The 24807-nt window shown below is 38.9% G+C and overlaps 1 protein-coding gene across 1 annotated transcript; it reads right to left on the bottom strand.

Annotated features, from left to right (window-relative positions):
* Positions 1 to 21: 21 nt before the first annotated feature.
* On the bottom strand, positions 22 to 24505 carry LOC138191598 (uncharacterized). Its single transcript, XM_069138500.1, has 21 exons — positions 24313 to 24505; positions 22656 to 23623; positions 21149 to 21307; positions 20205 to 20222; positions 19583 to 19801; positions 19302 to 19470; positions 18715 to 19086; positions 18301 to 18480; positions 17647 to 18045; positions 16362 to 16579; positions 16081 to 16249; positions 15572 to 15760; positions 15096 to 15209; positions 13606 to 14233; positions 11542 to 11756; positions 10270 to 11443; positions 7542 to 7735; positions 5950 to 7024; positions 3764 to 3954; positions 2426 to 2968; positions 22 to 1645 (listed from the first exon to the last, which is right to left on the bottom strand). Exons 1-21 carry the CDS (start codon positions 24482 to 24484, stop codon positions 762 to 764), a joined length of 8250 nt encoding a protein of 2749 aa, XP_068994601.1. The 5' UTR covers positions 24485 to 24505; the 3' UTR covers positions 22 to 761.
* Positions 24506 to 24807: the final 302 nt, after the last annotated feature.

Raw genomic sequence — 24807 nt, 5'->3', positions numbered from 1 at the left:
GTGTCCAAAATTAAAACAGGCAACCATCTCGTCTTTTATTTAAAGTGTCCAAGAATTCATAACTAGTTTGGGATTTTATGTTGAACACAATCAATGCTGTACTTAAGTGGAACATGTGAGTAAATGTCCTCACTCAAATTTCCCCACTGCACTGTTTGTTAAATACGAAGCAATTCCCTTGATCAAACAACCAGATTGAATCAAATCAAACTTGAATTTAATCTACAGGTGAACTACAGCATAAAAACACTTATTTAATGTTACAATTGAGTAAATAAGTCTACTTCATTATCACTACTTTGTTTTTTGATGCCATCTTCATCTGCAATTTTATTGTAGCTTCAGACTTCAGTTTGAATCTGGTCTTCTTACATAATCATCCTACTAAACTTTATTGATAGAATAAATACATAAGATTGATCATGTTCATTTAGACACAGATCAGGGTTTGTATTACTGTGATGAAACTGTTGATGAACCAGTTGATCCAATTCATTAGTTTGGGAACATCAATCTGAATAACCAGATTTCAAGGAATTATTCCTATCAACAAAAGTCTTTGACAACGACAACATATCAAAAGAACGTTATGAAAAGTAAATTGATGGAAAAAAATATTTGTCTGGATATGATGTTTTATCATTCTCCAACACAGATACAACAACGTTTCCTTTCCCACAGCTGTCACACTGGTATACGGGTACTTGTGTGAACTGACAAATCCCCATCAGATCTGAAGTGTTTTACAAGAATATCATTTTTCACTTGTGAGTTCTTGCGTGCCTTTTCAGGTCACACGACACGTGAAATCTTTTCCCACAGGTGCTGCACGCGAAAGGCCTCTCATCCGTGTGCCTTACGGTATGCCTTTTCAAATTTGATAAGCCTATAAATGTTTTTCCACAAGTTATGCAGCGGTACGGCTTCTCGCCTGTGTGTGTTCTCATGTGGATCAACAAGCCAGTACTGGTTCGCAGACCTTTCCCGCATGTTTTGCAGGGATATGGTTTGTCGTCCGTGTGGATTTTTATATGAGCGTTCACTGCCGATGTCGTACTGAATCTTTTCCCACAAACAAGACAAGGATACGGCTTCTCACCTGTATGGACTCTTATATGATCTGTCAATACTGAAAACTTACCAAATATTTTACCACAGAGGTCACAAGAATACGGCTTCTCACCCGTGTGGATTCTCTGGTGTCTTTTCAATTTGGACTCGAACTTAAATACTTTCCCACAAGAATCAAAGTTTAAATACTTTGCACCTGTGTGAGAGTTAAAGTAATTCTCTGACATGGTAGAGTCATGTACATTATTGCTTTTGTCACATCTCTCTTGATCTTCACTGTGATGCCCTTCCTCATTAGTCAGAGCCAGTTCCTCCTGTTCCTCTTTAATCTGTGGAGGTTCTGGGTCCTCTTGGATCTGTGGAGGTTCTGGGTCCTCTTGGATCTGTGGAGGTTCTGGGTCCTCTTGGATCTGTGGAGGTTCTGAATCCTCTTTAATCTGTGGAGGTTCTGGGTCCTCTTTAATCTGTGGAGGTTCTGGGTCCTCTTGGTCCAGACTGGAGTTCCTCTGCTGGTTAAAGAGCTGCTGGTCAGTGAGAACCTCCTCCTCCTTACAGACATGTTGCTGTGGGAGCTCTAGAGGGAAAAGAGACGCAATAAATAGGTTACTAACAAACAAACAAACAACCGTTTTGTAGTGGAGGCTAAATGCACATAAACCTTGTTTATCCATCTCAAAATTTCAGAAATAGCGTTTGCAGAATTCCCTCAGTGTGTATCCACACTCAAATTAGCTTCTAAATGAAATTAGATTATTTTGTTCCTGACTGGACAACTGTCTACTAAATGCCACATCAGAAAAGGTTTAGAAAACCTGCAGATTACAAGTAAAAGCTGCTTTTCAACTTGCAATGCAAGCAACAAAAGATCATTCCCGGCACGTTAAGCCTGGGTTCCACCTTTAAAGGCCACCGAGGAACAATCATTTTTTCTTCTTTAAAGTCTCGTCGCGTTTCATACAGCCAAGCCACATAATAGGTTTAGACTGAGTCTTGAGTTTCTTTCAGGGTGGCACAGGGTCCCATAATGTACACACTGCGTATCTTCCGAAGTAAATCTTACATTAGAACACCTTATTTCAATCTTTTCAAACTATTTTGGCCAAGTTTTGTGCACTTCAGTAATTGGGTGCAGACAAGAAGCTTCTCTGTACGCATCTGCCTAGTTAGCAACTCTCCATTGTCTCCATGCATGCATAGTGGTCAAAGGCCACGCCAACAACCACCAAGAGTAAATTCTCAACCTGTGGGAGAAACTGATATAGTTTCTCACCTGTGTGGATTCTCAGGTGTTTGTTTAACTTGGATATAAATACGTTCTCACAAATGTTCCAAAAAAATTCTAAAGCTGTTTTACCCGTGTGAGGATTACAAGGAATCTTTGACATTGCAGAGTTGAAGAAAATGTTCCTGGGATTTAGGGTGGTTTGACGTCTCTTCGGTACTTTTGTCTCTACGTTTCCAGTTGGTCCTGAGTCTCCAAGCTCGTCTTCTTTGTGATCTTGTCTCTCTGCTACATGGGAGCTGTGAGGGAGGAGCTGCAGGTCAGTGTTTGGTTCTGGTACCTCAGAGCTTTGAACTGACATGTGGACTACAGACTCTTTCTCTGCTGCACTCTGAGATTCATCAGGATTCAGAGTCTGATCTTCATTGTGGTCACCTTCCCCATAAAACAGAGTCAGCATAACGACATCAGTCTCCTGCTTCAGTACAAGCTGCTCTCTGTCCTGACTGGTGCAGAGTTCCTCCTGTTCCCCTTTAATCTGTGGAGGTTCTGGTTCCTCTTTAATCTGTGGAGGTTCTGGGTCCTCTTGGTCCAGACTGGAGTTCCTCTGCTGGTTAAAGAGCTGCTGGTCAGTGAGAACCTCCTCCTTCTTCCTGGCATGTTGTTGTGGGAGCTCTGGAGGGAAAAGTGACACAAGAAACAGGTTACTAACATAGTGAAGTCTAAACATGTATAAACTCCATTTATCCGCCTCTCCAACTCTGAAATAGCTTTTCAAATCAGCCTCCCACTCTCAGGAGCACCGATTAGTACCACATCAGATAACAACTGACCAAACAAAGTATCCCATCATGAGCCCTTTAACATCCCGTCTCACACCTGTGGAATTTGCCAATTGGACCAGGACCGACCTGCAAATTAGTTGTGATGTCACAAATCAGGCTTCAAATCAGATTATAGGTGAGCAGAGAAAAGTTCCACTTTCAGCACACTTTTAAAAACAGCCTTCCTGATGTTATAACATCAAATGAACAACGAGCAAAACACATTTGTGAGGGTCTTTAAATAAGTATAAAGTTACTTTTTATATTACTAGTTTTAACTTGCATGACACCCAACAACTCATACCCTGTGCTCACTCCACATCAAGTTATTAAACCACTGCTGTCATTAAAAAGTATGTTTGATTCCTGCCGATTGTCAAATTGTTAAAAACGGATTGCTTTTCATGTTTGTAAAGAGAAAAAGGAGGAAAGAGGGACAAACTCAGGATGCAACACTGGAGACAGAAACATGGAAAACGTCGAGATGCAACTGATGTATAATTATAGTTTCAGTTCTCATCGATTTAGTAACAAAATCCATCATTTAAATCCGTGTAGGACAGACTAACGAGTCCCCAAGCTTTGTCCACCTTCATTTTACCACTACAGCCATGAGCAAACGAATTTTAATGAATGTTTCACAGACCTATCCTGTGTAACTGGACTTCAGGTTTCCAAACGATATCCAGCAGTTTGCGCTGACGGTTGATTTCTTCCTCCAACTCGAAGATATTATTCTCAAAGACTCTGAATATTTCTTCAGCAGCAGCAGTTAGTCGCTCGTTGATGAACTCTCTCAAACACTGAACGGAAGACATCGTTTCTTCTTTACAATATCTAAATATTTATCAACGATTACCAGCCGCTCTTTTGTTTACTTCTTCGGGTTTTTAAGTTAGTTCCGCTGGGTGTTACACTGTTAAGCTCCCGGCAGTGGAAGTAAGGAGGTCTTTTATCGTTCCGCATTCATCAACGACAGCTCACCAGCTCAGTGCTGCATCTTTACGCTGCCCACGAATTAACTCGAAGCCTTTCTCCCGTTACAGTTTGTATTCAGCATCGCAAATAACACAATAAAGCATTTTTGACAAACACCTTTTTTTTTTTGTATGAAGTAACCTATTTTTGTGTCTTTTTTATACAAGCAAAAATCAAAATACGTTTTTAGAGCAAAGTTCTCGTTCATCCATCAACAATCAAGTTTGCAAGTAAAAATATATGAACTCAGAACAAAAACATTATTTGAATTGCAAACAAATTCTCCTTTACAGTTTTGTTGCTTTTGGTTACAGATTTGAAAATGTTGCTTGTGTCACAAAAACCTTTGGTTGCAAATCGGAACGTTTTTGTTTGCGAGTCACAAACTTTTTGGATTCTGAATAATTTAATTCTCAGTTCTTTTTTTTTTTTTTTTTAACTTACAAACTTCATATTTTGATTGCACTGTGATAAATTTGCTCTCAAAACTGTTTTTTTTTTTTTGCTTGCATAATAAAGACACAAAATACCTTCAGTGTTTCCATGTCTGACGCTCTCGGTGCCCAAACTAACATCATCCCAAACAGACTAAGCCTCAAAGCTCCTGATTTTTCATAGAGTACACTGTTTGTTAAACACGTGATATCCTCACATTGATCAGCGAAAAAGACCTATGAAGAGACACTCGAATAGAAGAAATATGATCTCTGTAGTTAAATCCTATCAGTACTCTCACTGAAGCATTTTGGATCAACTGAAGGCTTTTTAAAGACTTCTTGGGACATCCTGATTATACAGAATTAGAATAGTCCAGCCTGAATGTAAAAAAAATACATGAAACAAGATGTTCCTGATTTTATTGTTGTTACATTGGTGAAAGTAGGCCGTCTTAGAAACTTGATTTATGTCAGAGTATCTGCAGCTTTGATGAACAGAATTTCACTGTAGGTTCAGACTTCAGTAGGAATCTGGTCTTCTTACATCATCTTACTAAACTTTATTGTTAGAATAAATACATGACATTAGAAAATCAGCATTTTATTTATGTTCACTTCAGATCATTTTATGCATTAATGTGATGAGACTGTTGATGACTTCGTAGTTACCCCATTCATCCAATTTCTATTGTTTGGGAACATCAGTCAGAACAACCAGAATTAAAAAAGTATTCTTATTTAAAAAAAAAAAATCCTTTGACAACAAGATGTCAAAGGTACATCAAATACACTAGAGCTACTGAAAGTTAAAGCATGATAGCTGCATCGGAAAAAATCACTGAAAATACACACAATTCACAGAATATTTTGTAGGTAAATGGCTACAAATAACTCTGACACTTACAGCATAATGTTAATAAATATATTAGCTCATGCAAGGGCACACACTTGTATTATCTGGGCAAACTATATTAGCTCTATCTGGCCCGGGCTGTGGGTTAAACAGGCCTGCAGTTTGTGTTTCAGCCCAAAATAAAATAATAAAATGTATAATTTTACATCAAAATATAAAATGAAATGATACGCTGCAGATTAAAAAAAGATTCTAGTTGGCTGGATGCCCATATGAATGACTAACCAACACTAAAACTAACTGAGGTAGTGTAAACAAATAGTGAAAAAGAACATACATTTAAGTGTTCAGTCATTTACATTTGTAGTAACTAATGTAGTAAATCATTTTTCAACATGTGGAAGATAACATTTGTTTCAAAGAAATATTTATACAAATAGAAATGAGTAACTGACAGTAGTTAATGGCCCTCATATTTCTTAAATACAATGTCACATGTCTGTGTAATGTGTTATGTCTTAACCAACTGAGACAAAACAAAGTGTCCTTTCCCACAGGTGTCACACTGATATGTGGGTGGTCATGTGAACTGACAAATCATCAGGAGATTTGAAGTTTTCCCTACATGTTTTACAACAATATGGCTTCTCAACTGTATGAATTTTCATGTGCCTTTTCAAGTCGGACATCTGACAAAATCTTTTCCCACAGGTGATACAAAGGTAAGGCTTTTCACCTGTGTGGATTCTCATATGCCTTGTCAGAATGGAGACGTCTCTAAATCTGTTCCCACAGGTGCTGCAGGGATATGGCTTCTCACCTGTGTGGATTCTTTTGTGAACTTTCAGCGGTGATGTCTGATTAAATCGTTTACCACAGAAGTTACACGAATACGGCTTCACTCCCGTGTGGATTCTCAGGTGTCTGGTCAGTTTGGACTTGGACTTAAATGTTTTCTCACACATGTCACATTTGAAAATATTTGTTCTTGTGTGAGTATTACAGTCAATGTTCGAGATGGTGGAGTTGAATACACTGTTACTGTGAAACTTTTTGATGTCATGTGTCTTTTGTACTTTTGTCTTTACATTTCCAGTTGGTCCTGAGTCTCCATGCTCGTCTTCTTTGTGATCTTGTCTCTCTGCTACATGGGAGCTGTGAGGGAGGAGCTGCAGGTCAGTGTTTGGTTCTGGTACCTCAGAGCTTTGAACTGACATGTGGACTACAGACTCTTTCTCTGCTGCACTCTGAGATTCATCAGGATTCAGAGTCTGATCTTCATTGTGGTCACCTTCCCCATAGTTGAGAGTCAGTGTATAGGGATCAGTCTCCTGCTTAATTACAAGCTGCTCTCTGTCTTGACTGGTGCAGAGTTCCTCCTGTTCCTCTTTAATCTGTGGAGGTTCTGGTTCCTCTTGGATCTGTGGAGGTTCTGGTTCCTCTTTAATCTGTGGAGATTCTGGGTCCTCTTGGATCTGTGGAGGTTCTGGGTCCTCTTTAATCTGTGGAGGTTCTGGTTCCTCTTTAATCTGTGGAGGTTCTGGGTCCTCTTGGTCCAGACTGGAGATCCTCTGCTGGTTAAAGAGCTGCTGGTCAGTGGGAACCTCCTCCTCCTTACAGACACGTTGCTGTGGGAGCTCTGGAGGGAAAAGACACAAGAAATACTGACATTATGACAGAAAAAGTCTTCTGTGGCGGAGGACTTACTCATCCCTCAAATTCTGAAATAGCATTTGAAGTGGTGTGAGTATATATTTATATACAAATACATGAGAAAACAGACATCTGAAAAAAGTGTTTATTGTATATACATGTTCTATATATACACACACACATAATTAAAAACATATATATCACATGATACATACCAATATAGGTTATATTACCACTCTAATAATAAGAAAACAGACAACTGAGCCAAGTTGCTTGTGTATACATGTTCTTTAAATACACACATACATACGTACATGATTATATACATATATTTCACATGACGCATACCAATATGTATTACCACTCTAATAATAGGAAAACAGACATCTCAGCAAAGAGTTTAAACCATTATTATGAAATACGGGTCCAAATGCTTTGTCCGTTTGTTTAAAAAAAAAAAAAAAACATAAAGGTTTTACAGACTGTAAATAAAAGGTACAGACCTATTTTGTATAACTTGACTTCAGGTTTCCAAACGATATCCAGCAGTTTGCGCTGACGGTTGATTTCTTCCTCCAACTCGACGATATTATTCTCAAAGACTCTGAATATTTCTTCAGCAGCAGCAGTTAGTCGCTCGTTGAAAAACTCTTTCAAACACTGAACTGAAGACATTTTTGCTTCATTACAGGTGAATAATTATCTCCGTTCGACGGTGAGACCACAAAGAGCAGCTTTAATTTTGGTTACTTCCGCTGGGTGTCACTCTTTTGCGTCTTTTTCTTCTCTCGATTTACCGGCGGACTGAAAACAACTTTAGCTGCATACTGCCACCTGATGTACAAGTGTGTGTAACGTCTTCTTACTTGTTCATTGAGTCTAAATATCAAACGCATCTTCTGTTCATAGTTTCAGCTCTCACTGCTTTTCTGCTTTATCGTGACGCCTTTCTTTCTCCACTTTACACATGGCATGGTGCAATAGGATATTTTCAATGTTCTCCACAGTTTCCAGACTTGTCACGGTTCCTTTTCCCTTCTGTTCCTTTGTGTCTTTGTTATGACAGACTTTCGTATTTTTATATATGCCTCTCGATCTTCTACCTCCCACCTTTTCTGCCACATCTCTATTCCTTTCTTCTTCATCACTACTTTTACAAACTGAACGGTTGCTGTAATTTCATTTTCCAAACTCTTTTTGCTCGGCCATTGGCACACACGCTGGTGCCCAACAAACATCAACACCAGTGCCACCTAAATGAATACTTAATGAACTATGATAGAGTTTAATGAATAATCTTCAATGACTATCTTGTTGACTGTATGCTTTCTAATAAGGCGACTGAATCAATGCACACCACCAAACTTTCTGGTCTGACCTCTTCTTCTGAAAATAGATATTTCAAAGATTGACACTTTAATTTCCACACACTTTGTCTTTGTTTTTAGAACCATCTGTGTACATTTTAAGATAATTGTGATAACTATTCTTGAGAGACATACTTGTATTATTTTATTTCCCACTTCATTCATTCACTACTCTCTTTCCTTTCCAAAACACTCATGTCTGTCTTTACTTCTGGGAGAATCACTTTTCCTCCTTAAGTTCATTTTTAACATCTTCCACAGACGCACTCATCAGGACTCGTGAGATTACTCCTCTGAACTTTGCATCAAAGATAAGAGCCTTCATCTTTAGTGACGCCATTCTGAGTATATTTTCCTGCAGCATTTTATTGACCATATTCATTTAGACACAAATCATTGTGTGCATTACTGTGATGAGATTGTTGCTGACTTTGTAGCTTCCTCAGTAATACAATTCATAAATTTGGGAACATCAGTCTGAAAAAAGAAAATTAAAAGAATGATTTTTTTAGTAACAGTCTTTGAAAACAACAACATATTAAATAAATATACTTTTTTTTTTTTTAAAGATTGTAATTGACTGGATAAGAACATGAGAGAAAATGCCACTAAAACACAACTTCAACATCAGAGTTCACAGTCCACTTGTTTTACTGAGGTAGTGTAAATAAATACTACAACAGAATATTAATTTAAGAGGTCAATGATTTACATTCGTAGGAACTACATACATACATATATATATATATACACACACATATATATATATATATATATATATATATATATACATATATATACACACATATATGTATATATATATACACATACATACATATATATGTATACATACACACATATATATATATGTATATATATGTATACATACACACATATACATATAGTAGCATAGTTTCATCCCCAGAGTAATCAGAATAATAGTTGGGCATCAAAATTCGACCAATTTCTGTCAATTTAAGAATTGTAAATATAAATCAGTTGGGCAGATAGCTTTATAATCTTTATAAGATGTGTTATATTGAAGCAAAACAATCATTAAATTAAATGTAAATATAAATCAGTTGGGCAGATAGCTTTATAATCTTTATAAGATGTGTTATATTGAAGCAAAACAATCATTAAATTAAATGTTCATGATTCCTAAATAAATAACAAACGTCACCCAAAAAAAAAGTCCATTAAATGTCCATTAAGTCATAATGGACATTTATGTCAGGTTCTAATGTCCAGGAAGATGAGGGTTAAAGATGAAGGGGTACGGTGAGGAAGGACAGGGAGAAGCCTGGAGAGTTTCTTTAAAGGAGATTTGTCTTACACCTGAACAAAGCCAGGGAGGTCCTCAGTTGCAGCCACACAGGTCCAAGAGGGAGTTGAATAAATTCAGCTCGGTCCACCTGCTCCAGGGATCCACTCAGCCCCACCAGGCCTTGGTCTCCAAACAGGTTAAAGCGGTCCTAGCCGGTTCTGGGATAATCCAGTGCTCTATTATTTGACAAATATATAAAACTTTCTTTTCTATTGCAATTAACTCCAGAAACTGAATTGTACTTTTGAATAGCTCCTCTTTCAGTCACTCTCATTCCTCCTCAGTTCTCCGCCATGCTTTCCTTTGCTTGTTGATTGCTCCTCCTACTGCTCACAGGTGTGCTTGACTTATCACTTCCCTGTCTGGGTGGTAAAGGGCTCTTCCCTACTTTTTTGTTTATTTTTTTCCCCCTCCCTGCTTTAATATATAAACATCTTGAAAAACCTTTCTCCACAGAAGTCTCTGTGGCTTCTTGTGTGTTTTTCCAAAGAACCACTTCAACTTGGACTTATACTTGCACATATAATATAAAGTCACTTGTTTGTGTGTGATGTTTTATGTCTGGCCAAGCGAATTGCTACAAAGTATCCTTTCCCACAGACGTCACACTGGTACGGCTTCGTACAAGAGTGGGTTTTCATGTGGACTGACCAATTACCGCGAGTCATAAACTCTCTCCCACATGTTTTACAAGAATACGGCTCTTTACTTGTATGAATTATTGTGTGCCTTTTCAAGTGGGTCAACTTGTAAAATATTTTCCCACAGGTGCTGCAGGGATACGGTTTCTCACCTGAGTGACATCTCATATGAACCACCAGGACACTGCGACTTCTGAAACATTTCCCACATGTTTTGCACGAATACGGCTTCTCACCTGTGTGGATTCTATAGTGAACTTTCAGTGTTGATCTCTGATTAAATCTGTTACCACAGATGTCACAACAATACGGCTTCTCACCGGTGTGGATTCTCAGGTGTCTGGTCAAAGTGGATTTATCTTTAAACACTTTCCCACAAGTTTCACATTTGAAAGACTTTTGACATGTGTGAGTGTTACAGTTCTGCTTTGACATGATAGAGTTATGTACAATATCGCCTTTCTGAAGTCTCTTCCGTGGTTTTGTCTCTACGTTTCCAGTTGGTCCTGAGTCTCCATGCTCGTCTTCTTTGCGATCTTGTCTCTCTGCTACATGGGAGCTGTGAGGGAGGAGCTGCAGGTCAGTGTTTGGTTCTGGTACCTCAGAGCTTTGAACTGACATGTGGACTACAGACTCTTCCTCTGCTGCACTCTGAGATTCATCAGGATTCAGAGTCTGATCTTCATTGTGGTCACCTTCCCCATAAAACAGAGTCAGCATAACGACATCAGTCTCCTGCTTCAGTACAAGCTGCTCTCTGTCTTGACTGGTGCAGAGTTCCTCCTGTTCCTCTTTAATCTGTGGAGGTTCTGGTTCCTCTTTAATCTGTGGAGGTTCTGGGTCCTCTTTAATCTGTGGAGGTTCTGGTTCCTCTTTAATCTGTGGAGGTTCTGGTTCCTCTTTAATCTGTGGAGGTTCTGGTTCCTCTTTAATCTGTGGAGGTTCTGGTTCCTCTTTAATCTGTGGAGGTTCTGGTTCCTGTTGGTCCAGACTGGAGTTCCCTTGCTGGTTAAAGAGCTGCTGGTCAGTGAGAACCTCCTCCTCCTTACAGACACGTTGCTGTGGGAGCTCTGGAAGGAAAAGACACAAGAAAAAGGATAATCAGAGCAAACAACAATTTAAATCCTCCGTTAGTTTACTTTCCAAACACCATTAAAGTTGTACAGACCTATTTTGTGTAACTTGACTTCAGGTTTCCAAACGATATCCAGCAGTTTGCGCTGACGGTTGATTTCTTCCTCCAACTCGAAGATATTATTCTCAAAGACTCTGAATATTTCTTCAGCAGCAGCAGTTAGTCGCTCGTTGAAAAACTCCCTCAAACACTGAACTGAAGACATTGTTGCTTCATTAAAAGTTAAATATTTATCCACGATGTGACAGCAAAAACGTTACCGGCAGCTTTTATGTTTACTTCCGCTGGGTGTTACACTGTTAAATTCCGGCTGTGGAAGCGAGTTGACGTTTTTTTTTTTTCCGGTTTCTAAAGGGATAGTTTATATATTTTCCGTCTCTTCGTCTGCACATATTCATTATTTATTGTTGAATGATATATTTAAATTATGTCAGCTGATTATTTTTTAAATATAAAACAATATTTCTTCAGCAGCAGCAGTTAGTTGCTCCTTGAAAACTCTTAAACAATGAACTGAAGACATCGTTGCTTCTTTACAAGTTTAAATATATCTTATATCCATGGTTGAACAGCTGTTGAAAACCAGCATATCAGATGTGTTACCGACATTTTCTACTGTCAAGAGTAAACCAAAAATTAAATCAAATCTGTTTACCCTGTCAGCAATAAAGTCAAAGCAACTGTTCCTCAGTCATCAGCATGCATATGATGATGAATACTTTTTACTACTATCCAACAAGTCGGCCGATGTAAATGTTTAAAATCCCATCAGAGGTTTTAAGACAATTTACATAATAATTAGTGTCTACAATAGTCCACTCATTGAAAATACTTTTTAATTCCTAAAGTTTAAATTCACAAAATGTCTCCAAGTCTCTGTAAAATCCATCAATGTACACTGGAAGTTTGAATTTTCCACATCACTCTTGTTTAAAATGCATCAGTGCTCAATCATGAGTGGGTTCCAACCTGGTTGTAATGCCACAAAATCAGGGCTGCAGTAGCATGTGTTGAACTCAAATTTAGAGCAAACACATAAACAAAATGTACGTGTGCAGCAGATGCAAATAAAAATGGCTATCCACTGTCAAACTCAGTAATACTCAGATAAGAGGATCCTTGCAGCACTTTTTTTTTTTTTTTGAAAGGTCATAGGTCAAAATGTCCCCTGATGCTTTCTATCTAAAAATCTAAAGTCAGTCAGTACAGGGAATTTCCACAACACGGCAACCTAATCCTTGTTTTCTATAATAACTGACTGATGAATCATTAGTACATCATTGATAAACCATTAATGAAGAAATTTAATGAAGCTTATTCACAAGTTCAACAAGGAAGATCTGTTCTTACACATTTCATCTAAATTCCTGTGGAAAAAATTTAGAGGAAAAAAAAGGGAAACATCAGTCTGGATGACCAGAATTAAATTTATTAACAAGTCTGACAAAAACAAAATGTTAAAGGCACATCATGAACAGTTTGTGTTTCACCTCTAACCCCCCCCCCCCCTCCCCACCTCCCTCTCCCAATGAAAAGTCAATTAAATTTAATTTTACATAAAAATAGAAAATGAAATGACATGTTGTGGATAAAAAAAAAAAAAAAAAAAAAAAAAAAAAAAAAAAAAAAGCACTCTTGAGTGGCAGGATACCAACAGGAGCAACCAAACACCACTAAAACTCAACAAAATTCATAATCCACTTGTATAATTGAGGTAGTGTAAACAAATAGTAAAAGAGAAAATCAATTTAATTGGTCGATAGTTTTCATTTGAAGGAACTATGAACAAATACATTTTCAAGATGTGGGAGATTATAGTTGTTTGAAAGAAATATAGTTACAAACAGCAATGAGTAATTGACATGAGTTAATTAGTTTCACACTTATTTTATAAATATATGCTCACTTGTCTGTATGTGATGAAGTATCCTTTCTGCAGGCGTCACACTGATTTGTGGGTTCTCTTGAGGTCTAAAATCTTTCCAACATGTTTTAGAATACGGCTTTTCACCTGTGCGTATCCTCGTGTGCCTTTTAAAATCAGGACTGGACGACTTGGGATCACCAGGCCAACGCTACCACCGAGACTTTTCCTACGTTTTATGGGAATACGGCCTCCCACCTGTGTGGACTCTTACATGAGCGTTCAATGTTGTTATCCGAGCAAATCTTTTCCCACAATCATTACAGGAATACAGCTTCTTACCCGTGTGGATTCTTTTATGAACTTTCAATGTGCATGTCTGAAAGAAAGTTTTACCACAGATGTTACAATAATACGACTTCTCCTCTGTGTGGATTCTTCGGTGTCTGTTCAGTTTGTACTTGTCTGTAAACGCCTTCCCACAAATGTTGCACTTCAAAAACTTGTTTGCTTTGCGAGTAGTAAAAAACTCCTTTGACTTGGGGGAGGCAGGTACATTTTGGCTTTTGTGACGTCTCTTCTTTGATTTTGTATTTCCAGTTGATACCGAGTCTCCATGTTCGACTCCTCGGTGATCTTGGCCCTCTGCTACATGAGAGTTGTGAGGACTCGTGTACAAAGTCTCATCTTCACTGCAGTCACCTTCCTTATAATTAAGAGTCAGCATATAGGGATCAGTCTCCTGCTTCAGTACAAGCTGCTCTCTGTCCTGACTGGTGGAGAGTTCCTCCTGTTCCTCTTTAATCTGTGGAAGCTCTGCGTCCTCTTGGTCCAGACTGGTGGAGACTTCCTCCTGTTCCTCTTTAAATTGGCCAAATGCAAGAAGTTTAGTTTAAAGCATTCAAAAATTAATCAAAATTATCCACAGAACATGATGAAATAATAGTGTTAATATCATGTCAAAGACGTCGATGTACTGTGTTAGAGAGACATTCACTAAGGTTAGCATGCTAACCAGTCAGCCCCAGCCCGTCTCGTAATACCACTTTGCACCACAAGATGGAGGACATCGGTAAATTGAAGCATCAGGCTCTAGCTTCCATTTGAGACATTTAGGGAACAGCGGTAAATTGTAACGTCTAGTAATAACTTGTATGTGAAGTGTTTAGGAGATATCTATTAATTGTAGCTGCAGAAAACAACGAGTTACACTCTCCCCCTCTAAACTGCATGGAAACTAAAGAGTTCTACCAAAATGTGTTTGTAAGTTTCTTATTTTTAAAGTGGATTTTATCAAATTGGCTTTCAAAAAGAGTACCAGTATCAATCAGTATTGAGAATTTTTAAAACGATACCCAGCTGTAAGATAAACTATAGGTTTAACCGATTGCCCTTCTTAAAAAAAAAAAGCTATGCTCTACTGGGTCCCTACAATCATCAGTTATAGAAAAATCCATTTACTAACTAATGGCAAGGAATGAATATGTAAATTCTACAAAACCACATAGACTGTGAAAGCCGGTGTTACACTGACATCTGTGACTTGCCCTGATATGTTTACTCTCAACCTAACCAACAGTGAAGGTCAAAGAATCGAACAAGTCCCAAATTCCAGTGTTATCCCAGACTGAGGGCAGACTGCCTGGACACTACAGTAACTCACTGTCGCCTCCTAATGTACAAAGTGGTATTACAAGATGGGTTTCATTTTTACAAATTGCACCTTTAATCTGTAGAGGCTCTGGGTCATCTCGGTCCAGGCTGGCGTTCCTCCCCTGGCTAAAGAGCTGCTGGTCAGCGAGAACTTCCTCCTTACAGATACGTTGTTGTGGGAACTCTGGAGGGAAAAGTGACATGTCAGTGTTTGTAACTAAGATTTTGTTGGTTGCATTTGTCTAAATTATAATTGTTATTAGTCAAGACAAAGTGTATTTTGAGAAGGTTTTGTTAGTTATATTTATTGATATCCTTATTATTGTTGTCAGGTTTTTTAACGATGTATATTTTGATACAATTTCTTTTAATGTTGAAACTGTGGTTATTGTATGGGTCTTCGGGTGCTGTCGGGCTGAAACATCAATTATGCATTGAGGATGAATTATCCCTTCATGCATAACTAGACTGCCATTGCACAGATGAAGCATGTAGATTTGTTGGGATTATTTTCTGTACACTTCATACAACTCCTTTTCTGTTTACCTTTTGCAGGACAAACTGGTAAAACTGCTGGAAATCCTTCCGAATGGGGTCCGGTGAGCGCCTTCAGTGGTCTGATTGAAGCCATGGGGGGATCAGGTGGGACCATTGCTCCCTGGGGATGTGGTATGGTCGTTGGTAGTCCAGTCAGAGGTTGAACCAGTTTTCCTGAAGCACCAAGTGGGGTCCAGCCTACAATGGAGAAGTACTGAATTATTTAGAGAGTAATAATATTTTGACTAATTTAAGTTACATTTAATCTTAAAATAGCATTTGGCACTTTGTAGCTGATCAGGAAACCAAGCAGACGCAATCATTCTATTTTTTTGATACTTAAATGTGAGCAGCTAAATACCTGGTTAGCGTTTAAACCCTCCTAATTAGTTTCAATTAGTTGTAAGCTCAAGATCTGTTAGTCAAGAAAAGGCAACCGCAGCTTGATCTGTGTCTGGAACAAAAGATGTCCAATATAAGACATTTTTCTTTTTTTATAAATAACAGAGAATTCTTACCTTCACTAACAAAATCAAAGAGCTCCCTCATTCTTTGTAGACATAAACTTGATGTCTCAGTCAGCTGGCAACGTGGTGTCAAAACCTCTGACACCCATGAATTTGATTTCCTTCCAGGTCTTGACAAAAGTAAAACAGCCTTTACTCCCAGGGCCTGCAGTTTTTCAAGCTAAATAAACAAAGACACACACAACAACAATAGTAAACAACATTAATATAAAAATGTATATCACAGCATTTGGAAACTGAACTGAAGGTAAACAATAAAAGCTATTGCATACCAACATATAAGCTTCATCCCGGATATGAGAGGTGGTCCGATTTTTTTGGTGGGTTTGGACCCAGATGTCCCGCTTCTGATCAAACTTTTCAATTTTTTTCTTGAGCCTCAGCTTATGTGGCTGCTCTGCCTTGCATACCTTGCAGGTTTTGCAGGCTACATTTATTTGCGTGTGGCAGACCACACACTTTCTGGTTGTTGACCCCTGGCGTGACATTTCTGACAGAGATAAGAGAGACAGACACAAACAGATCATGAAAAGTACTTCTTTACATCAAACAAACCAATAAATAAAGTCCCTCTCCTGGCATTAATTAAACCAATATTGTATAACATCAGCGATGCACTGGCCAACGGGCATACAGGGAATCTTGGTGGGTCGCCGCAGTCAAAAACTAAAAAAAAAAGAAGTTTTTACCAACACTGTCTGTCTCTTTACCAGATCGTTACAGCAGCTGATGACAACAACAAACATACCAAAAGATCTTCTAAATGTTGTCAATATATGATTTTCCTGTGGTCGTTTTCTTGCTACTATGGTCTTGCTAAAAATTTACAATTAATTTGTCCTCATGTTCAACATTCAGGTATGTCTCTGAATATTTGAGAGAAATACATGTGTCTGCAAAATCTGTTACAGATCTTAAAAACAATGAGCTGGATGACTTTAGTCTATATGGAGATAAGAACCAACTATGGCTGTCTGATCCCTCTGAACAGCTCCATTTCTGCATACAGTCAGCACTCCATGCATACATTATGCATTACAGATGAATTATTCCTTTAAGGATAACCAGGCTCGGCTATTTACAAGATAATGTATTCATTTTAAGCTCCTGAATAACTCGTACAGTCAGTTTGGAATAATGATATCACTGAAAATAGGAAAAGAAACACAAAATTTATATGCAGCTGTTAATTCCTATTTTTCCAAAAAGTAATAACCCTAGATAAACCTTGAAACATCAATACCTGAAAGTGTTTCATTTATGTGAAGTCACAGAAACACAGAGAAACAATCAGTGGCCTAAATGTGGGCAAATAATGACAACAATTAAATGGAGCCGTGCATGAAGTTTAACAAGACAGGCAACAATCTAATAACCTGTTTTTGTTTCTTTTTTTTTAATACTAATTAACACCAAATTCTGCCATCTATATTGCCAATGGTTTAAATACAGGGAAGTCTGGAATCTGAATTTGTTCATATGTTGATCTTCCATAAAGTAAGCATTTGCTTGTGTGGGGCTGACTTTCAGTAAGATTATAGATCCCTTTCTGCTTACCTTTTTCAATACAAACTGTTGTGGCTGCTGAAGGTCTTTCTGGGGAAGGAGGTCCTTTCCCAAGGGTCCCGGGCTGCTGGTCTCGGGTTACATGGTGGACTGAGGGTCCTATCGGTACTGCTGGCTGTCCAATTGGGAACTTCGGTGGTCCAATGAGGGCTGTTGGGGGTCCAGTTAACGATGCCAAAATTCCAGTTGGGGCTGTTGGGGGTCTGGTCAGCACCTTCCGTGGTCCAGTTGAGGCTGCTGGGGGTCTGGTCAGCACCTTCTGTGGTCCAGTTGAGGCTGCTGGGGGATCTGGTTGGACCATTGCTCCCTGGGGATAAGGTGGGGCCACTGCTGGACCACTTGAGGGTTTAACTGGGGCTGATAAGGGTTGAGCCAGTTGTCGTGGAGCACCTAGTAGGGACCAAACCACATTGAGGAAGTACTAAATTATTTAGAGAAAAATAATACTGACCTGTCCTGATATTATTACCATTACTCTTCGTGCCTAAACTGAACCAACATTGTAGGTCACAGAATCTGATGGGTCACCGATTTCAGTATAATACAGAACTGAGGGCAGACTGCCTGGATGCTACAGAGACTCACTATCGCTTCCTAATGTACAAAGTGGTATTACAAAATGAGATTTAGTTTTACAAACTGTACCTTTAATCTGTAGAGCCTGTGGGTCCTTTTGGTCCTGACTAATGCAGAGTTCTTCCAGTTCCTCTTTAATATGTAGAGTCTCTGACTCATCTTGGTTCAGACTGGAGTTCCTCTCTTGGTTATAATGCAGATGGACAGCGAGAATTTCCTCTTCCTTACATACGCGTTTTTGTGGGAGCTCTGGAGGGAAAAGTAAAGTTTAAAAAAAAATCATGTCTGAGTAAATATTGACAGGTTTAAACCATTATTATAAAATGTGATTCTAAATCCTAAACATTACTTACTTGTAAAGTCAGTTTGGAAGAATGTAATTCTAAATGGAGCAGCGCATGGAGTTTGACAAAAGAGGCAACAGTCCAATAACCTGTTTTGTTTTTTGTTCCTTTTAATGAGCATCCACTCTACAGCACTTACCTTTTTCAAAACAAATTGGTGATGCTGCTGGACATCTGTCTGGAAAAGGTCTTCTTTGCCCCATTCTCTGGGTTTGCTGCTCTGGCATTGCATAGTGGATGGAGGGTCCGATCGGTGCTGCTGGCTGACCAATTGGGAACTTTGGCGGTCCAATTAGGGCTGATGGAAGTTCATTTGAGGCTATCAAAATTCCCGTTGGGGCAACTAGTGGTCTAGTCAGCATCATCTGTGGTCCAATTGAGGCTGCTAGGGGATCAGGTGGGACCATTGCTCCAAGGGGATACGGTATGGTCATCGGTGGTCCAGTTGAGGGTTCAACTGTGGCTGATGAGGGTTCATTCAGTTGACCTGCAGCACCAAGTGGGGTCCAGCCTACATAGGAGAAGTTACATTTCACCTTAAAAGAGCATTGGCTCAATAAAAAAACACTTTGTATGTGATCAAGACTACTGTTTTAAACTCATAGCATCAATGATAATGTGTCTGCAGCATTAGTTAAGAAAAACAACCACAGCCTGATCTGTGTCTGGAACAAAAGGCCTTTAATGTAAGACTTTTAAAAAAGATGAATAACCAAAAATTCTCACCTTCACTAACAACATCAAAGAGCTCCCTCATTCTTTGTAGACATAAACTTGATGTCTCAGTCAGCTGGCAACGCGGTGTCAAAACCTCTGACACCCATGAATTTGATTTCCTTCCAGGTCTTGACAAAAGCAAAACAGCCTTTACTCCCAGGGCCTGCAGTTTTTCAAGCTAAATAAACAAGGACACACACAAAAACAACAGTAAACAACATTGATATAAAAATGTATATCACAGCATTTGGGAACTGGAATGAGGGTAAACAATAAAAGCTCTTGTGTACCATTATATAACCTTCATCCCGGATATGAGAGGTGGTCCGATTTTTTTGGTGGGTTTGGACCCAGATGTCCCGCTTCTGATCAAACTTTTCAATTTTTTTCTTGAGCCTCAGCTTATGTGGCTGCTCTGCCTTGCATACCTTGCAAGTTTTGCAGGCTACATTTATTTGCGTGTGGCAGACCACACACTTTCTGGTTGTTGACCCCTGTCCTGGCATTTCCTACAGAGATAAGAGAGACAGACACAAACACATCTTGAAAAGTACTTCTTTACATCAAACCATGTTCAGTGAGAGAATGGCATTAAAGTTCCTCTCCTGGTATTAAGTCGTATTAATCAAAGGCCTAAAACATATTCTCTGTAAATCAACATGAGAGGAGATTTCCATAATATGGAAAGCCCCGCAAGTTAACAGAATCGGTTCCTTTGGTATGTGATGTATGAAATCATGGCTGTCTGAGTCTGTGTTTTTGATCCTGTCAGACTGTCACTACAGTCAGCTACGGTGTTTAATGTTTATTTAGCAGCTGATGTCTTGTAGCCTATTTAAAAAAAAAACACCACATGGACATCTCAACAAAAACTGGATTTAGACTCATTGAGGTTAGTCTTTAAAAACTTACTTGCAGACAGCGGGGCTTCTACAAGAGAAATCACGTGCTCGCATGTGTGTGTGTGTGTGTGTGTGTGTGTGTGTGTGTGTGCGAGAGACAGGGCAGGAAGAGAGACAGGAAGAAAAACGTTTAGCAGTGGCTCTGAGAACAGGCGGAGGTAACAAAGATTATGTTGGTGGGTAACAACAGCAGCTGTTGGAAAAATATAAACAAAAACTGTTAGTTCTCTTGCCTCCCTGAATTTCTCATATCATACATGTAGAGGAGTACCATAACATAGAAGATAACCGTGATGCTGGTTTGTCAAACAACCTCCTCCATGATCCGTATTTAGTATAATCTCTCCAAAAGACTCCTTCAGCTCCGCTGTCACAAGGACAGATGCAGGAGATCATTCCTGCCGACCGCAATAAGACTGTACAATAACTCACCTCTGGCAAAATCCATCACACAACAATAACACTGTTGTCTGTGTTTCTTGGTTGTTTGTATATAATATATATAGATATATACTGTACTGTATATACTGTGCATTTTATATATTTTTTACTGCTATTTTACTGCTTTTTATTATTCTATTGTTATCTTATTGCTTCCTGTATGCTGCTGTAGCGAAATAATTTCCCCTCGGGGATGAATAAAGTAACTACCTAACCTAATCAACACGTAAACCACATGAGTGATTTTCAAAATAAAGGACAGCAGATACCTATGGACATTACGATCTGCTGATAAAGCTGATCAAATGAATTCAATCGTTTCAGCCAACAGGATCATTCTCTCGTGACTACAAGCCTGTAAGTTGTTATAATCGCAACCGATGAAGCCCACAAGAACTCCTGTTTTATCATTAATATTACCAATAATAATGCGGTAATGTGAAATCACTCCAGCCTGCGGTGGTAAAAAAAACAACAACACTGCAGAGCCGACCACAGTAACAGATAACAAACCTCCACACATGTACACGGAGGTTTGGCGAAAGTATCGTCAAGGTTATGAGGACGTGAGGAAAACACCCGTACAGTATTTGGTTTCCCGTCTCTTTCTGGTCGGAAGTGATCGCTGAAACGCCCCCTGAAGCTCCAGCTGGAAGAACCCCGTTCACGAGCGCGTCAGTCTCATCGGCGTCTCATTAAACCAGTCGCGCGCACAGTGCTGTCCGACTTCTACCTGTGAGCGTGCTGCTACGGTGTACGCACGCGGAAAAAACAACAACAACAATACCTCGTAATGCGTTGTTGTCAACTGGTACCGCTAACGGTGGCTAACCTGGCTTTTCCGACTTGTTGTACCCCGGACGTCGAGCAACTCGTGCGCGACGTCACTTCCGGCTCCAATTTCCGACTTCCGTGTAGAAAAAAAAGAAAAAAAAAAAGATCTAATGGGTCACCAACTATGGTGTAACACATGCTTTTAAAGTATAAAAAAAATAAATTAACCTGACCTAATGTGCGTGTTATTTTCAAGCCTACAGGCGAGGCGAAACGAGACACTGACACAATGTCCTGTAATGGATGTTTGTTTTAAGGTATCTGTACTTACTTGAGCATTTCCTTAAAATGCTGCTTCATACTTCCACTACACTACATTTCACAGGCAAATGTTTTATATTTTACTCCTCCTCATTTTTATGACAACTTTAATCACTTTTAAGATGACATTTTATGATTCCCTATCTGTCCCTTTGGCGATTTGGCATTTTTCTGAAGAATTACATGTTACTTTATGGTTTAAGAAAAATGTGCTACTTTTTAAGCAGACTAAACTTATTTCAAAACCCACTGGAATTTGCTAAAAAAAATATATATATTATTTTTCTGAGTTTGTTGACTTTTTAGTGATGGGCAGAACAGAAACAATACAACCACATGCTAATCTTATGGAAAAGGATGCATTTAAACTAACCAAATAAGTAGTTGGAAGGAATAGAACAAATACAAGATGGGAAAAAAGCAGCATTTTATTGAACATGTTCATTCAGACACAGATCATTGAATGCATTACTGTGATGAGAATATTGATGACTTTGTAGGTACCCTCATTCATCAATTCTAAAATGTGGGAACATCACTGAATAACCATAAAATAATTATTTTTATTGACTTAAGTTTTTGACAACAAGATGTCAAAAAATATCATGTACAGTTTGTGTTCCACATCTAAATCCCCAAATAACAAAATGTCCATCAAATATAATTTTACATAAAAATATAAAATTAAATGGCATGCTGTGAATAGAAAATGACTAGCTGGCAAGATACCAACATGACCAATACAACAAGAATGCAGCTTTAACATCAGAGTTCACAATCCACTTGTATAACTTAGGCACTGTAAACAAACGGTAAAAAAAAGAATACTGATTTAAAAGTCCATTAATTACATTTGTAAAAACTATACACTCACAATGAACAAATAATCTTTTAAGATTCAGTGGTTCAAGATTAAGTGTCACACTGATGTGTGGGTTCTTGTGTGGACCAACAAAGAACTACAACATCTGAAATATTTCCCACATACTTTACAAGAATATGGCTTTTCGCCTGTATGAATCCTTGTGTGTCTTCTCAAATCATACGACTGACAAAACCCTTTCCCACAGGTCTTACAAATGTACGGCTTCTCCCCTGTGTGCCTCCTCATGTGGACCACCAGGCCAGCGCTACTACTGAAACATTTCCCACATATTTTGCAAGAATACGGCCTTTCGCCTGTGTGGATTCTTAAATGAGCGTTCAATCCTGATGTCTGACTGAATCTTTTCCCACAATCATTACAAGAATACGGCCTCTCGCCTGTGTGGGTTCTTTTATGAGCTTTTAATATTGATGTCTGATTAAACCCTCGACCACAGAGGTCACAAGAATACGGCTTTTCACCGGTGTGGATTCTGCGGTGCGTCTTCAATCTGTACTCATCTGTAAATACTTTCCCACAAGTTTCACACTTTAAAGACTTTTTACGTCTGTGAGTATTACAGTAAATCTTTGACACAGTAGAGTTTTGAACATTTTTGCTTTTCTTAAGTCTCTTCTGTGTTTTTGTCTCTGCATTTCCAGTTGATACTGAGTCTCCATGCTGGAGGTCGGTGTTTCGTTCTGGTACCGACTCTACAGACTCTTCCTCTGCTGCACTTTGAGATTCATCAGGATTCAAGTACAGAGTCTGATCTTCACTGTCGTCGCCTTCTATATTTTTAAGAGTCAGCAAATAGGGATCAGTCTCCTGCTTCAGTACAAGCTGCTCTCTGTCCTGGCTGGTGCAGAGTTCCTCCTGTTCCTCTTTAATCTGTGGAGGTTCTGGGTCCTTCTGGATCTGTGGAGGTTCTGGGTCCTCTTGGTCCAGACTGGAGTTCCTCTGCTGGTTAAAGAGCTGCTGGTCAGCGATAACCTCCTTCTCCTTACAGACATGTTGCTGTGGGAGCTCTGGAAGGAAAAAAAACAAAAACACAAAACATACTGACATAATGATAGAAAAGCTCTTTTGTGGTAAACGCCATTTACCTATCTCTGAAATTTTGAAATAGCTTTTACAAAGACCACCCTGAGTGTTAGACACACTTCAAATCACACTCAGATAGCCTCCCTCGCTCAGTTTCTGCTGCAAAACTCGCATTTGATTGTTTTGCTTCAGACTGGAGCACTGTCTAACAGATGCCACTTCAGATATTCGACCAAACAAAATTCCCGTCCCATATTAATGAAAGTTGAATAATGGACCTGACTGGCCTTTGAACTAGTTGTGATGTCACAAATGATGCTTATAGGTAAATCCCTTTAAATATAGGATGAATACTAGAATATCGATTAATTTAATATCGTTAATATATTAGATTAGGGGGGCAGCACAGTGGTACTCCAGCTTCCTCCCACCATCCAAAAACATGCACCTCAGGTTAATTGGTGGTTCTACAAATTAGATAATGGATGGATGGATATTAGATTAGATATACATGTATGTATAAAGGTGTATATAAATATATAAGGGTACTTGCTACATATGTAGGACTATATATTGCCACTCCAGCAAATAGCTGCAAGTTTAAACCATCATTATGACATTTAAGTCTAAATACTCCGTCCATTTATTCAAAGATCATTAAAGTTGTACAGACCTATCCTGTGTAATTTAACATCAGGTTTCCAAACGATATCCAGCAGTTTACGCTGACGATTGATTTCTTCCTCCAACTCGAAGATATTATTCTCAAAGACTCTGAATATTTCTTCAGCAGCAGCAGTTAGTCGCTCGTTGAAAAACTCCCTCAAACACTGAACTGAAGACATATTGCTTCATTTCAGGTGAATACTTACCTTCGACTGTACAGTAGGAGCTATTTGTGGCTTGTTTGGATGACGTCGTGTCCTTCTTCCGCTCGGTAACCAGCGTACAGGTGCATTACCGCCGCTCTCTGCTCCGGAGTGTTTCCCGTCTGTTTCATCAACTCGAAGTAAATCCGACTGCTTTCCCAACTGGGCAGGTTCAATCATTTTTTTTTTATTATTTTGAGCTCCAAAAGAAAGGAAGTTCTTATTTCACCTATTTAGAAGGAACTATATCCTGCACTCAAAGTCTTATTCCCTTTGGGGGATTTAAAACTTTATATTTT

Source organism: Embiotoca jacksoni, unplaced genomic scaffold (assembly GCF_022577435.1).
Source record: "Embiotoca jacksoni isolate LCO1_2020_lvr unplaced genomic scaffold, fEmbJac1.0.p SCAF_8, whole genome shotgun sequence".
NCBI classification, from domain to species: domain Eukaryota; kingdom Metazoa; phylum Chordata; class Actinopteri; family Embiotocidae; genus Embiotoca; species Embiotoca jacksoni.
The sequence above is the reverse complement of the archived record's forward strand: the minus strand, read 5'-3'. Positions and strand labels throughout refer to the sequence as shown.